The sequence below is a fragment of the Geotrypetes seraphini genome, chromosome 15, assembly GCF_902459505.1.
Source record: "Geotrypetes seraphini chromosome 15, aGeoSer1.1, whole genome shotgun sequence".
NCBI classification, from domain to species: Eukaryota; Metazoa; Chordata; class Amphibia; order Gymnophiona; family Dermophiidae; genus Geotrypetes; species Geotrypetes seraphini.
Genome location: NC_047098.1, coordinates 37,052,408 through 37,067,579, shown reverse-complemented (window position 1 = coordinate 37,067,579; position 15,172 = coordinate 37,052,408). Strand labels below are relative to the sequence as shown.

The window sequence follows — 15,172 nt, the reverse complement described above, 5'->3', positions numbered from 1 at the left end:
TATGATTCTTTATTGGAAGATTTTCTCTACAAATCCCCTTACTGCTTGACTACCTTATACAGGCCAACCTTGGTAGGCTTTGTTGGATTAGTGAAGAAAATCATCCTTCAAAAATCTAAAAGTACAAAGTTGCAAGCTTAAAAGAAAATCATTCTAGCTTAAAACAGTATTAAAGAAGCTGGGAGCTGGAAAGAGTAACGTTCATAGTACAGGATTAGTTTAGTTACCAGTATCATTGTTAAAAGAAGTAATGCAAAACTAGAAGAGATCATACAGATAAAATAGGTGCTTGGTATCAGATCATGTGATATTATGTAGACTGCTTGTGATTTCTTCCACTGTTTTTGTAAGGGTTCATTTTTAAAGGTAGCAAATTCTTTTTTATTAAACTGTATTTTTTCTCACTCTATTTGTGATATTTGCATTTTTATTTTAGTATTATGGTAAATATTGCTAAACATAAAGCTCAGTTTCCTTTCACTACCCCTTCTGTAGGTACTCCAAGAACTACTTCTGAGAGCTTTGAAGAAGGCCTGAAGTATGCCAAACAGATTAAACGTGAGAGCCCACCCATACGAACTTTTGAAGGAGCCATTACCAAAGGCAAACCATATGATGGTGTCACCACCATTAAAGAAATGGGCCGCTCCGTACATGAGATCCCACGACAGGACCTGTTGGGTCAGGAGAGTCGCAAGACTCCAGAAATGGTGCAGGCAGGCAGGCCAATCATAGAAGGATCCATTTCCCAGGTGAGTGCAATTGTGAACTGAACTTGCACTCCTTACAATCAGTGAATTAATAAAAGGTCATCACTGGTTTTAAATAATAAATGGAGACTTAAGCAGGGAAAGAAATAGTGAATTTAGAAATACATTCTGCTAGTGCTTATTGTTTTGTAATCAGAAATCATCATTTCCTCTGCAGGCAAGCAGAGGAGGTGAAATTATACTATACGGCACAGGTGTCGGTCACGCCTCGTGGGCGCAATCCAGTCGGGTTTTCAAGATTTCCCCATTGAATATGTATTGAAAGCAGTGCATGCAAGTTTCAAGTTTTTATTGGTATTTGATGGATCGCTTATTTAATTTACTAAGCGATGTACAATTTAATAAATCAAAACAAACAAACAGGGAGTGCTGACGAACAAAATAACTTCAAAGTTATTGGGTAAAACTTACATGAGTCGTGAGGAAAAGGGGGGAAAAGTTACAATTCTGAGATAGAGAAGAAGAAAAACAGTGATGGGAAGAACAAAAGGAAGGGTGAATTTGATTTAAAACTTGAGTCGTCATATTATTGGTTGGAAGGTAAAAGATTGAATGCGTCTTTAAAAAGGTGAGTTTTTAAAATTTTTTTAAATGATGATAAGTCTTTTTCTTCTCTGATATACTGTGGTAAAAAATTCCACAGTTGAGGGGCCATAATCGAGAGCATGTCGTGTCTTCTGGTGCCTATGATTTTCAGGGATGGAATGGAAAGAAGGTTATGAGAAGTCGAATGGAGAAACCGGAAGGAGTTATACGGTATTAGCATCCTAGTGATAAATTGAGGCTCATTAAATCTCAGAGATTTAAAAACGAAGAATATTTTAAAAGTGATGCGATGGCTGATTGGGAGCCAATGGGAATTAATCAATAAGGGCATAACGTGATCATATTTTTTAGCATTGTAGATCAGTTTAACGGCTGTATTTTGTATTAATTGGAGCCTTCTTTTTTCTTTTTGTGAAATGTTAAGTAGAAGAGAATTACAATAGTCAATTTTGGATATTACCAGAGAATGAATTAAAATGTTTATGGATTTAGGCTCAAGGAATTTAGTTAGCGAGCATATCAGGCGTAATTTAAAAAAACATGATTTAACTACATTGCAAATAGATCTCTTGCATATTCATTGGGGAAATCCTGAAAAACCGACTGGATTGCAGCCCTCGAGGACCGACTTTGACACTCCTGCTATACGGTGATATCATCCAACAGATCTAGTATGAAGAGCTCTCCTCAAGCTCAGCGAAGCTTTTGTTTAGGCTCTCTTAAACATGATCAAAAAAGACTTCTCTAAGCTTGAGGAGGACTTCGGACTCTAGATCTGCTAGATGATGCTACCATATAGTGTGGTTGTATTCTGCTGCTACCTGGGAGAACCCCCTTTACAAGTAAGCAATACTGCTTGCTCTGAAAATATGACATAGCTTATTGTTAATAAACCTTGAAATATAGCCCACTTAAACCGTACTCAGCAAGCCATACCCTGGATAGTCAGCAGCACTTAACTGCATAGTGCCAGTAAATATCTTCTCTTACTGCTACAGCACTGTGTAGTTAGTGCTAGGGTGGTCTGTAGACCGGGTCAGGGAGGAGCTGACAGTTCTCCGAGGAGAAGCAAGCCATAGGATCTCGCAAGCGAGTGACATCTCTTGATGAAGCCCCTTCAAGGACACTACCCAGTGTTACCGATATACAAGAAGTTTTTGGTAGGCCTGGACTGCATATGCATGAGTGTCTTCCCACCTGCCCAGGACACACGGGACCTGCAGTTCATTTTCTTCATGGAACTGAGAAGATATACAGTTTCTTTGTCAATATTCTCTGACCGGTACAGCTTCACTGATGGGTAATAGCTCATCATGACCAGCAGGTCGCGACTGAGACCAAACCTTTGGTATAGTACATACATAGCTGACCCTCCATGTATCAAACAGTCTTCTCTCAGTCTCCAGCAGGTGTTGGTTGGTGAGCTGTACCCATCTCCCCTTGATAGGGCTGTTGGAATTTGTTTAGGGCACCTGGTCCCCGTTTTGGTGCCGGACTGAGCTTAGGTGGGCCCTGTTTGGGGGACCGTCTGACCTCGGGGGGGTGTCACACTTGGTGGGTCTTGTGCTGGGTCCCTCGCCCCCCTTCCTCCATCTCCCCCTTGCCACCAATACAGGCAAAGCATATAGCTTTGAGAGTCAGTGGGATCTGTTCTGTTAAAAAAAAAATAAATCCTGAGGCAGTGCCAGTCTAGAGAGTATCTCCAGTGCTGAGTAATTGTATTTTGTGTTAACTGGCACTTTTATTTTACCGCTTGGTCACATATTGCGCAATGAGCACTTTCACTGGAAGAAAGTGCTCACTGTGCTCTAGACGCGAAGCATTCATGGCCGGCCTGTGCAAGCATTGTGAAGACCACCGTAAAGGGGAAACCTCGTTGGCATTGGGTGTCAGCATCCAGGCTTCCCTTTCACGAGTGCTTTGCGAACTGGCAGCTGACAGCGGGGAAGCTTGGGCTTCTCCCGCCACCCATTCAGGGATTTCTCCAGCTGCCAACAGTCAGGGTAAAAAGGATTCCCTTACTGCCAAATCTGCTGGGGACTCCCTTTTCGCTGCTGCCTGCTTGCCTGCTTTAGCGGCTTGGACAGTTCAGACTTCCCAGACACTACAGGCCTCGGAGGGGTCATTTTCAACAGGAACCTCTCTGTTTTTGGCGGGAAGCACCTCCATTTTGTTTGCAGCCTCAGGTGACCTTCCCCCTGTATTGGAAAAACAGGGGCAGGTTTCTAGTGGGTCATTTGTTTGGCAGAGAGTCCCATTGGGCCGCCAGGGGGGTTTTCCCCCTGATTTTATTTTTGCCTTATGCTAGGCTTATTTTCAAGCAGCCAGGGGTCCTTCTTCCGCCCTGGGTGTCTTGGAAGGGTTTCCCTCCGTGTCCACTCCGGTTCGTCCCCCATCCTCCTCCCTTGTCCAAGCACCCGCGGGTGGCCTGGAACGACAGTTTTATTTCTGAGGAGTGGTTTTCACTGGATGAGGACCTGGACTCTTGGGGAGACCTCCAGGATCCTCTCGGAGGGGGGGGAGGGACAGATGCTGGTAGCGGGGCCTCTGCAGTTCCGTCTACCAGCGAGGATGCGTCTATGATGTGCATTTTTCAGCAGGATGAACTCTTGGAGCTGATTCTGCAAGTCTTCTCAGTGTTACGCTTTGAGGAAGAGTAGCAGGAGACCCCGCATGTGGTGGACCTTCGGGGGATTTGCTCTGAATCCTACTCCTTTCCCATGCATCAGGACATTTGGGATATTGTCCTGGTGCAGTAGAAGGCGCCAGAGGCGCCTTTTCAATTTGTGCGCTCCATGGCTTGTCTATATCCCATCCTGGAGATGGATAGGGATACCTTGAAGTCGCCAGTGGTGGACACGATGATTTCAGCTATTGCTAAACGGCATATGGTATCCATAGAGGGCAGTTCTGCCTTATAGGATTGAATAGCGTAAGTTGGAGGCTCTTCTTAAGCAGAATTTTTATGTCTCTGCCTTAGGGGTCCAGGCGGCCATTTGTGGGGGGTCTTATGGCTTGGGCCATGTTCTGGTGGGCTGAGCATGTTCTCGACCGAGAGTCTGATGATTGGTCCTTGGTAGGAGGTGGGAAAGATTGAGATGGCTGTCTCTTATTTCTCGGATGCCTTCTATGACTTGTTGCAGATGTCCGCCAAATCCATGCCCCTCGATGTGGCCGCGCGTCGTACCTTGTGGCTTCAGGCTTGGGTCTGGAACAAAAAAGGTATATTTTGTTCCTAAATATTTAATGAGGCACTTGAATGGATATGCCAATTGGAAAATGGTGCCTAAATCTTTCTTTTCTTGACTCATTCTTAAAAATATTTCTCATATATACAAAATGGAAAAAGTATTAGCGTTACAAGGGAATCTTCACAATTTTAAGAAAATTTGGGAACCATTGACTAAATATTCTAATGATCAGATCTCTTAGCACATTGGTAGTAGTTATATAGGGTTAGGGTGGGATATATATAATTTTTGGACAAAAAAATGAGTAAATAAAAGGGGAGGGATTTATTATTTATGATATGATATACTGAATGTAATTACAAATGTCATGTAAAAATCAATTATATTATATGTGATTCAATTACTGTAAGAATGAAAAATCAATAAATAAAAAAAATATATATATATACCGTATTTGCCGGCGTATAAGACGACTGGGCGTATAAGACGACCCCCCCAACTTTTACAGTTAAAATATAGAGTTTGTTATATACTTGCCATATAAGACTACCCCTTCTTCCGCACACCTTCTGCACAACAAATAAAACTTAAAAGAACATCAGAGTTATTTCATTTAATTATGCTACTGAATTAAAGGCTCTGGTAGAAACCCATTTACAAATAAGCAAAAAGACTTTATTAATTTGAAAATATTAATTGGGAAGAATACATACTTTGTAAACGGGTTTCTACCAGAGCCTCTAATGTTTATAAATTTTTATCAACACAACTAATATACTACTTTATCCTGAAGCAAAAAAAAAAAAAAAAAGAAATAGAATTCTTTTCCTACCTTTGTTGCCTGGTTTCTGCTTTCCTCATGTTCTCATTCAATTCCTTCCATCCACTATCTCTCTTCCTTCTGCATCTTCCATTTGCTCTGTTACTGTGCCTCTCCCTTTCTTCCCCCTTCCAAATTGGTCTGGCACCCATCTTCTTCTCTCCGCTCCCCCCATAGTCTGGCATCTGTCTTCTTCCCTGCCAGCGTCTTCTCCCTACTCTCTCTTCCTCATTTCCTTTGTGTCCTTCTCCCCCCCATCTTCCCCATGTCCTTTCAGCGTCCTTCTCCCTCTCTGTCTTCCCCATGGCCTTTCAGCGTCCTTCTCCACCCCTTTGTCTTCCCCATGTGCTTTCAGCATCCTTCTCCCCCCTCTGTCTTCCACAAGTGCTTTCAGAGTCCTTCCCCCCCCCGCCCTTCCCATGGCCTTTCAGCGTCCTTCTCCACCCCTTTGTATTCCCCCATGTGCTTTCAGCGTCCTTCTCCCTCCTCTGTCTTCAAGTGCTTTCAGAGTCCTTCCCCCCCCTCCTCCTGTCTTCACCATGGCCTTTCAGCGTCCTTCTCCCCCCCCTCCTTCTCTACCGCCCCGGGTGCAGCACAGCCGGCCAGGTCCCCTTACTTTTGTGGCACTTCCCCGACCGACCGACAACAGCCCCGGTCCGACAAACCTCCCTGCCCTTAACCGCGAATCTAAATTACCTTCTTACAGCTGCTGTAAGAAGGTAATTTAGATTCGCGGCTACAGGGCAGGGAGGATTGTCGGACCCGGGCTGTTATCGGTCGGTCGGGGAAGTGCCACAAAAGTAAGGGAACCTGGCCGGCTGTGCTGCAACCGGGGCGGGGCGGGCCGCCCCTCTCCCTTGGTAGCCACTCGAACCGCGAGGCTACTCTCCTTCTCCTTATCTGCCCTGCCTGCAGCACAGAGCCGAACGGAAGTCTTCCCGACGTCAGCGCTGACGTCGGAGGGAGGGAGGGCTTTGTTTAAGCTTTGTTTAAGCCCTCCCTCCCCTCCGACGTCAGCGCTGACGTCGGGAAGACTTCCGTTCGGCTCTGTGCTGCAAGCAGAGAAGGTAGGGAGAAGAAGAGTCGCGTACATCCAGAAGACTGAGTACATCCAGCCCCGCAGGAGCCCCGCGACCCTCGGAGGCGTCCCCATGGGATCCCCGCGACCCTAGGGGGCGTCCCCACGGGATCCCCGTGACCCTAGGGGCGTCCCCGTGCAGCTCTCTAATGTAAAGTAAGGGCATGTAAACAGTACCCGGCGTATAAGATGACCCCCGACTTTGGGGAGGATTTTAAGGTACTGAAAAGTCGTCTTATACGCCGGCAAATACGGTATATATATTTTCCTCCTTTCTTGGGTTGTTTTATTAACGTCAGAGTAAATCCAAATACGTTGGCCAAAAGAGTATGTGAGTTATGAAAACATATTTTAAAACAGCGTTGAGATCCTGCTGGAACACAAATGAACCAAGCAGGGTAGCTCTCCTCCGATGTTACTACAGATGTTTCCAAGATTACTGATATATTTCCCCAGTCAAGAGGTTGATTCTGATTCTGAGGAAGTTGAACATTTTCTAAAGTCTCGCTCTCACTTTTCTTTATAGAACTAGGTAAATAATAAATTTATTCAAAGGAGGAATCGTCTCAGGAGTGAAACTTAATATTTGTAGTAAATATTTCCTAAATGGTTCCACTGGGGAAATCTGAAGATCTCGGGAAATTCAATATTCTTAAGTTCAATCTTCTATTATGGTTCTCCAATTGCTCTATCTTTCTGTGAATCATTAATTTATCTTTAATTAGACTTTCAGAAACAGATTTTAGAGCAGTTATCTTCTGATTCACTTTGACAAACATAGCCTCATCCGTTTTTAAATCCCCAACTGTTTTTACAAAAGAGTCTACTTTGCTTACTGATAACAGAGTTTCCTCGGCTGTTTTTTGCATAGTACTGTCCATTCTCTGGAGCATCTTCCAGACATCCAGCAAAGTTACCTCCGACGAGGTCAGAACATTGCCTTCGATCCCTAGTTGGATCTTCTTCACCACAGCTCCTTCCTCCGTCCTGCTCCCCTCTAGCGAGTTAGCTCCTGCAACCACTTTGGTATCGGCGCCACTCTGCAACTCAAACGATGTGACTGCGGGATATGGAGGCACTACCAGGTCAGGAGGCGAAAGAGAAACTTTTGGCTCCGGCGTGGCAGCCAAGTCCCAGGACACCGATGCTTGCAAGCCTCGTATTCCCACTATCAGAGGAGAAGAACTGGTGGCCAAATCCAGCGTAGTTTAGCACATAGGTGTTGAAGAGCCCACTGGTGGGGGTTCCAAACGGACCATGCTTTTTGTATGCAGCATAGCACTCAAGGAAAAACAGATCACGATCTGCTAGCAGCTCACCAGCCCGCCGCCATCTTGGACACTCCCTGAGGTAAGAACCTAATCTGTCTATAGGACCATGTGATTGTCTGACCTGCATGACAGATGCTTAAAATGTCTGGACCCTGATTACAATAAGACTTCTGATTGTTCTCTTTGGGCTAAAATGCAGGAGATAGCACAGAAAGATAGAGAGACTGTGTATTGAGACACTTTTAAGGATGCAGAAATCTGGTATATTGGTATTGAGAGTATTGGACCCCATGGCTTCTGGAGCTTCGTCAGACACTGCTGATGCATCAGCATTGAGAAGGTCTCCCCCTCACTCAACTTCAAGCATTGGTAGTGATTGCATGGGCAGAGCCTCCTCAGACATAACACTGAGAGGACACATACATAAATTCCACATCATCCTCAGCACAGAAGGACCCCAATACTGGGCACCTTGCGAATGTCAAGAATCACCAGCATTGGTCCTCCTCTAAGCACAGTGCCGGAGGTTCCAAAGCATTGGTAACAATGGCACCTGAAAAGTGTTGGCACTAAGATGAGCTTTCCTCTTCTGTTTAAGCAGTGCTGATGTGCCAGTCTCCTCAAAGATGTAACCTCACTCCTGATTCAGCACTGACATCTTCACAGGCTATCCCCACACCAGCACTAGCCCTAGCCCTAGCCTTGCCCTGCCTTTACTGATGCTTGCCCTTGAAGAGCAGTTCCAGGTCATGCTCTAAGAGGAATTGGGGCACATCCTAGAGTGGAACAACACTGAGGCATCAAGGGTGCTTGCATCAACTGTGGAATTGTTCCAGCCCATCTTGGAGACATGTTCCCTGTCTGTTCCACTGGTTGTTGATACTGGTGCCTTGCTGGGCATCAAAGCTGGCTTGAATGATGTTGTGAGTGCGTTCCCGCTAAGCTGCGCTGGGGTGCGCTGGCGCTCAAAATATTACCTCGCAGCGCACAAGTTTCTCGTCACAGCGCACACAGTGTAGAGCACAGTTCTTCAACCGCCGGTCCGCAAACAAAATCTTGCCGGTCCGCGAAGGATTCGGTCCCCGCCGCAACGAAAGGCCGGCGTCAGCTGACTTGCAACTTCCTGTTGCAGTCGCTGTGCCGGGACTCCTGCCTTCGCCGGGACTCCTGCCTTCCACCGCGTTTGCCTCCTGCCTTGTCTCCGCACCTCCAGACCAGCAGCGGCAGCTGTGTATGCTTTTAACTTCGGCACAGAGCTGCCCCTAATCAATAGTTTAGCGCGGTTTCATAAGGCAGCCTCGGGGCCTTTGCTAGGCCGGCCCACATCGCATCATCGAAGCGGGCCGGCTATCAAAGGCCCCGAGGCTGCCTCATGAAACCGCGCTAAACTATTGATTAGGGGCAGCTCTGTGCCGAAGTTAAAAGCATACAGAGCTGCCGCTGCTGGTCTGAACTCTTGGGCCGCTGAAGGAGGGCAAAAAGCAGCTGTCCTGGAGGTTTCCCTTCCTCTCGCCTTTACAGGTTCCTTTTTTCCACCTTTTTTTTTTTCCTTCAAACGGCAACGGGCCCCAGCATCGACATCAATCAAGTAAGTTCCACTGTCAATCAAGCGGTTCTGCTCGGCCAAAGCTTCCCCTGTGACATGAGCCACCCTCAGGGGAAAGAAAGTGACCCACAAAGGTGAGGGGAAGGGGGGCAGATGATGGAAGTTGGGGGGGGGGGAGAGAGAGAGAGAGAGAGAGAAGGGGCAGATGATGGAATGGAGGAGATGAGAGAGAGAGAGAAGGGGACAGATGATGGAAGTGAGAAGAAGGGAGAGAGAGCAGAAGGCAGATGGATGTCAGTTGAGAAGGGAGAGCAGATGCTGAATGGAAGTGGGGAAAGAACACATACTGGATGGAAGGAGGAGATAAATAAAGGGGGAAGAAAATAGTAAGATAATGGAGGGGTGAGGGAAAGGGGTGACAAGCTGTGTGTAGACACAGTGAAAAGAGGGAAACGGGACTAAATAGTAAGAAAGAATTTAATTTAGATGGAGGCAGAAAATAGAGAAGGAAGACCAGAGAAGAAAAGGGAAGAGAGAGCAGAGAATGATCAGATCTGAGTGGAGGAAATGAGAAGAGAGATATGCTAAAAACCACAGGGGGGAGGGAAGGATAGAGATGCCAGACCATGAGGGGAACAGAAGGAAGATGATGGATGCTAGACCAAATTGGGGGGTGGGGGGGGGCAGGAGGAGAGATGGCAGGGAAAGACAGACAGTGAATGGAAGGGGCAGATGCTGGACTGAAGAGACAGAGAAGGTTATCATGCTGCTGTACCGGGCCATGGTACGCCCTCACCTGGAGTACTGCGTCCAGCACTGGTACTTTAAGAAGGACACGGTACTACTCGAAAGGATCCAGAGAAGAGCAACTAAAATGGTTAAGGGGCTGGAGGAGTTGCCGTACAGCGAAAGATTAGAGAAACTGGGCCTCTTCTCCCTTGAGCAGAGGAGATTGAGAGGGGACATGATAGAAACATTCAAGGTACTGAAGGGAATAGACTTAGTAGCTAAGGCAGGGAGAACGAGAGGGCACTCTCTAAAGTTGAAAGGGGATAGATTCCATACAAACGTAAGGAAGTTCTGTGGTAGAAAGCAACATATTTATTTGGCTCATAACTTGCTGGCGCCCGATATTTTTAGCTCACAGTGAAAAAAGTTTGCTCACAACACCCGCCCGCTTAGAGGGAACACTGGTTGTGACCCACTCCAGCTCATTAGGGGACGAAGCTATTCCGGAGTCCCAGAGAGAATCTACACCTCAGGGCCTGGATACCTTTCTAGTAAGTCGAGGCAGATGCAGACTCGTACTTCCCATGAAAAATATGTTGCTGAGTCTGAGTCAGACTGTTTCTGGGCATCTGAGAAGGAGCCAGAGGATTTCTAGGAAGAGAGTTCTCTTTGCCTTCCTTCATATCCCTCCTCACCGCAAGAAAGGAGAAAGTCCCCTCACTGCTCCTTTATAGGGTTTTTGAGGAACATGGTGGAAGCCAGGGTAGAGATGTTGATCATTCTTGACTATGATTATTCTCCTAGGGAAGCTATGACAGTGCACAGATGAAGAATTGGGAGACTCCTCTCTCTGTGCAGGTTATTCCTAAGAAGACAAACTTCCATATATAGAGTCCAGAAGATTCTCATATTTGAGGAACTGCATTTGTCATGTGGTGGTTGAATCCGCCTTCAAGAGAGTCATAACCTCGAAGACCCATGCCTTGGCTCCCGTGGGCAGGGATGCTTGTACTCTGGAGTTTTGGGGAGAGGAAAGTTTTTCAGGGCTTGATGCTTGATGCAACAGCCTCTACCTAATATGTCCTAACAATATGATAAAACAACTACAGACAGTTCAGAACACTGCCATCAGACTCATCTACTGTCTCAGCAAATTTGACCACATCACTCCCGCCTATATAGACTCTCACTGGCTTCCGATAAAAGCAAGAACTCAATTCAAGTTCTATTGTCTGCTGTTTAAAATAACCCATGGAACTGCCCCCTGTTACCTAAACAACCGCTTAAACCGCTACAGCTCATCCAGATCAAGAAGAACTCAAAACCTATTCACCTTCCCACCTAATAATGGAACCCGTCTTAAGAAACTATACGACAGCCTTCTAGCGACACAGGCAGCAAAAATTGACCCCACAATCACCAAACTAATGATCAATACAACAGACATCAAAGTGTTTTGAAAAGAAATCAAAACATTTCTATTCAGAAAACACGTCATTACCAACTAATATCCTCCCTTTATGCACAAGCTCTCCCTCGATAGAATAACACATTAATTCAATTCTTAGAACCTTTCCTATCATACATACTCTGATTCCTATATAAACATTTTCCACACTATCCAATAAATTTCTTACTTCATTATTAGGTAACTTCCAATCTGTAAACCGTATATACTGATAATCTCCACTATATTCTGTTATCAATTAATTCCCTTGATATGTAATTCTCAAAATTGAATCCTCTACCACACCATTTAATGTACACGAATCACTGTTATGTAATTTATCTAGATAATCTTTATTACGCAATTCTTTTGGTAATTCCTATAAATTGTATTCCGCCTTGAACAATATATAATGTATAATGTATTCGAAATTAATTTTCCTATGAACTGTTTTCCTACCTACTTCTACTCTATGTTTATAACCTAACTAATTTATTTTTCTCAAGTACTTTAGCAAGAATGTGAGCCTTTGGGACAGTCAGGGAACTCTAAGTACTTTCTCTTCATCTTAATTAATCTTACTTATTGCATTTCTTCTGTTTCTACTGTAAACCGCTTAGAACCTCACGGTACAGCGGTATATAAGAAATAAAATTATTATTATTATTATTATCTTTCATATCCAGTCCTACCAGCTCTACATAAACATATACTTGAAGTTCTTAGTGAATGGAGGGGGGGGGGAGAGGGGCTAGGATTTGATATTTTCACCTTTCTATATTCCCAATCAAAATAGTTTACATATTATATACAGGTATGAATTTTGTACCTGGGGCATTGGAGTGTTAAGTGTCTTGCCTAGAGTCATAAGGAGCTGTAGTGGAAATTGAAACCAATTCCCCTGGTTCTCAAGCCACTGCACTAACCATTAAGCTATTCCTCCTCTGCCTAGTGTGTCTACTAGTCCTTAAGCCCTGCCTTGAGAATGGGCTTCACTGCTTTTGGTCTTAATTTCTGTCTGTGTCTGATTGTGAAGAATTTCTCTGTCTCTCAGCTAAGCTGAAAAGAAAAATGGGGGGATATCAAGTTTGAGTTTCTGCTTCTTAGCAGGCCATGTGAGTAGCTATGAGCTTCACAAATGTTAGTGCCAGTTGCACACAGTTTTGTATAATTTTGATAACGTTATACTTGTTTCAGAAGTATAATGCTGGGGAGTTCTCCCCATTGCCCTCCTTCCGGTGATGTCTTTCATTATAGTGGTTTTGACTGTTTTTGTACAAACTGAGGGAGCAAGAGCTTACAGGGAAGGAGATGGAATTGAAAGATGAGTGATATCATTCTGCAAGCAACTTTCAGGCTCAGATGCATAACCCTAGTATTCAGGACTACTAGACACATCTACAAGAAAGAAGATTATCAAGGTAAGAACCTTGATATACGTTCAGGCTGATTGCAATTGAAAGTCCCCATTGTCTTTTGATTTTAATGGGCCTGGTATCTAGGGATACCCATTTATGAGAACCTATGTCCTGCTTATCCTCTGAGAAAGCAAAGTTACTCACCTGTAGCATAATCTCTCCCAGATCCCTAGAAGTTGCATTTTTTATGTTTTTTGATCCAACTGCTGATCCAATGCGACTTGGGCAGGCAGGAGAACACTCGCACATGTGCAGTGCAGGCCTACCAAAAGCTTCTTGAATGCTAGAAATCTGGTGTGGAGACTACCCAGCGGCTTCATCAGGGGATGTCACCCACTTGTGAGAATCCTTGTCCTGCTGTCCTCAGAGAATACCTGCTCCAGGTGAGTAACATCGCTTTATGCAGGTACTGGTTACATTCAGTGTCTGTGCCCATGTACTGTAGCTAAGTGAGTAGATAGGACTGCATAAAAGACATTCCTGTTTTTGCCCACTTAGAGCTAGGTGGATATTGGCACTGAATTGATGCACAACTTCTGAGTTGGTAACTGACTTGAATATTTAGTGCTGGTGTCCAGATATGGCCCCAAATTTAATATCTAGATTTAATTCTACCTGGAGCTGTCATTAAAGCATTCATGCAGGTACTGTTTTCAGGGGTAGTGATTTCCAATGTCCTGTGAAATCCACATGATAGGATATAAAAATGTTTCTTTAACCATGATTGCTAAAAATGTGTTCCTTAAATCAGTTTTTGTAACTGCTTTTTCTCAAAGGCTGCATTACTTTTTATCTTTTCAGTCCAGTCTAGATGTGTGGATTTATCACTCCCTGCCAGCGGGTGGAGACAGAGAACCACAGGTTTGATGACAACATCCTGTATATGGTTTTGGTATTCCAGGCAACCAATATTTAAGAACAAAAGAACATAAGAATAGTCTTACTGGGTCAGACCAATGGTCCATCAAGCCCAGTAGCCTGTTCTCACGGTGGTCAATCTGGGTCCCTAGTACCTGGCCAAAACCCAAGGAGTAGCAACATTCCATGCTACTGATTCAGGGCAAGCAGTGGCTTCCCCCATGTCTTTCTCAATAACAGACTATGGACTTTTCCTCCAGGAAATTGTCCAAACCTTTCTTAACACTAGCTACGCTATCCGCTATTACCACAACCTCTGGCAATTCATTCCAGAGCTTAACTATTCTCTGAGTAAAAAAATATTTCCTCCTGTCGGTTTTAAAAGTATTTCTCTGTAACTTCATCGAGTGTCCCCTAATCTTTGTAATTTTTGATGGAATGAAAAATCAATCCACTTGTATCCATTCTACTCCACTCAGGATTTTGTAGACTTCAATCATATCTCCCCTTAGCCGTCTCTTTTCCCAGCTAAAGAGCCCTAACCTTTTTAGTCTTTCCTCATACGGGAGAAGTTTCATCCCCTTTATCATCTTGGTCGCTCTTCTTTGAACCTTTTCTAGTTCCGCTATATCTTTCTTGAGATAAGGAGACCAGAATTGAATACAGTACTCCAGGTGAGGTCGCACTATGGAACGATACAGAAGGATTATAACATTCTTAGTCTTGTTAACCATCCCTTTTTTTAAAAATAATTCCTCGCATCCTGTTTGCTTTTTTGGCTGCCGTCACACATTGGATGGAAGGTTTCATCATATTGTCTACAATGACACCCAGATTAATTTCTTGGGCGCTAACCCTCAGGGTGGACCCTGGCATCTGGTAACTGTGATTTGGATTATTCTTCCCAATGTGCATCAGTTTGCATTTGTCCACATTAAATTTCATCTGCCACTTGGATGCCCAGTCTTCTAATTTCCTAAAGTCTGTCTGCAATTTTTCACAATCCGCATGCGTTATAACAACTTTGAACAGTTTAGGGTCAACTGCAAATGTAATCACCTCATTATCCCAGGACAAGCATATTCCCACATATGGGTGACGTCACCGACGGAGCCCCGCAGCGGACAGCCTCGAAAGCAAACTTGCTTGAAGATCTCGAACTTTCGAGCACTGCACCGCGCCTGCGCGCGTGCCTTCCCGCCCGAACCAGGGGGCGCATCTCCTGAGAGGATCCTCAGTTCGTTTATTTCCGCGGAGACAAGAAGACACGTTTTCTTGCTCTGCAGCATTGCCTTCTCATCACCGCGGCTGTTTCTTTAATTTTAAAGTCGGTCGCTGTGTTTGTCTTTATTTTTTCTTTACTTTTTCTCTTGATAAATAAAAAAAAATATATATATATACTTTGTTTTTCTTTTTTTGTTCGGCCGTCGAGCTTTGGGCCTAGGCCTAGGCTCCTTCGTTCGACACGGACTTTATTTTTTCCATGTCCCGGCCTCTT

General features: G+C 44.6%; 1 protein-coding gene across 12 annotated transcripts in view; it reads left to right on the top strand.

The window, feature by feature from the left end:
• Window positions 1-15,172, top strand: part of NCOR1 (nuclear receptor corepressor 1) — a 509,406-nt gene that overhangs the window by 410,895 nt on the left and 83,339 nt on the right. For all 12 annotated transcript variants that reach the window (XM_033922034.1, XM_033922033.1, XM_033922035.1 and 9 more), the window contains one exon: window positions 496-752. In XM_033922034.1, coding sequence (XP_033777925.1) covers window positions 496-752 — 257 coding nt within the window. The remainder of the gene's footprint in view (window positions 1-495; window positions 753-15,172) is intronic.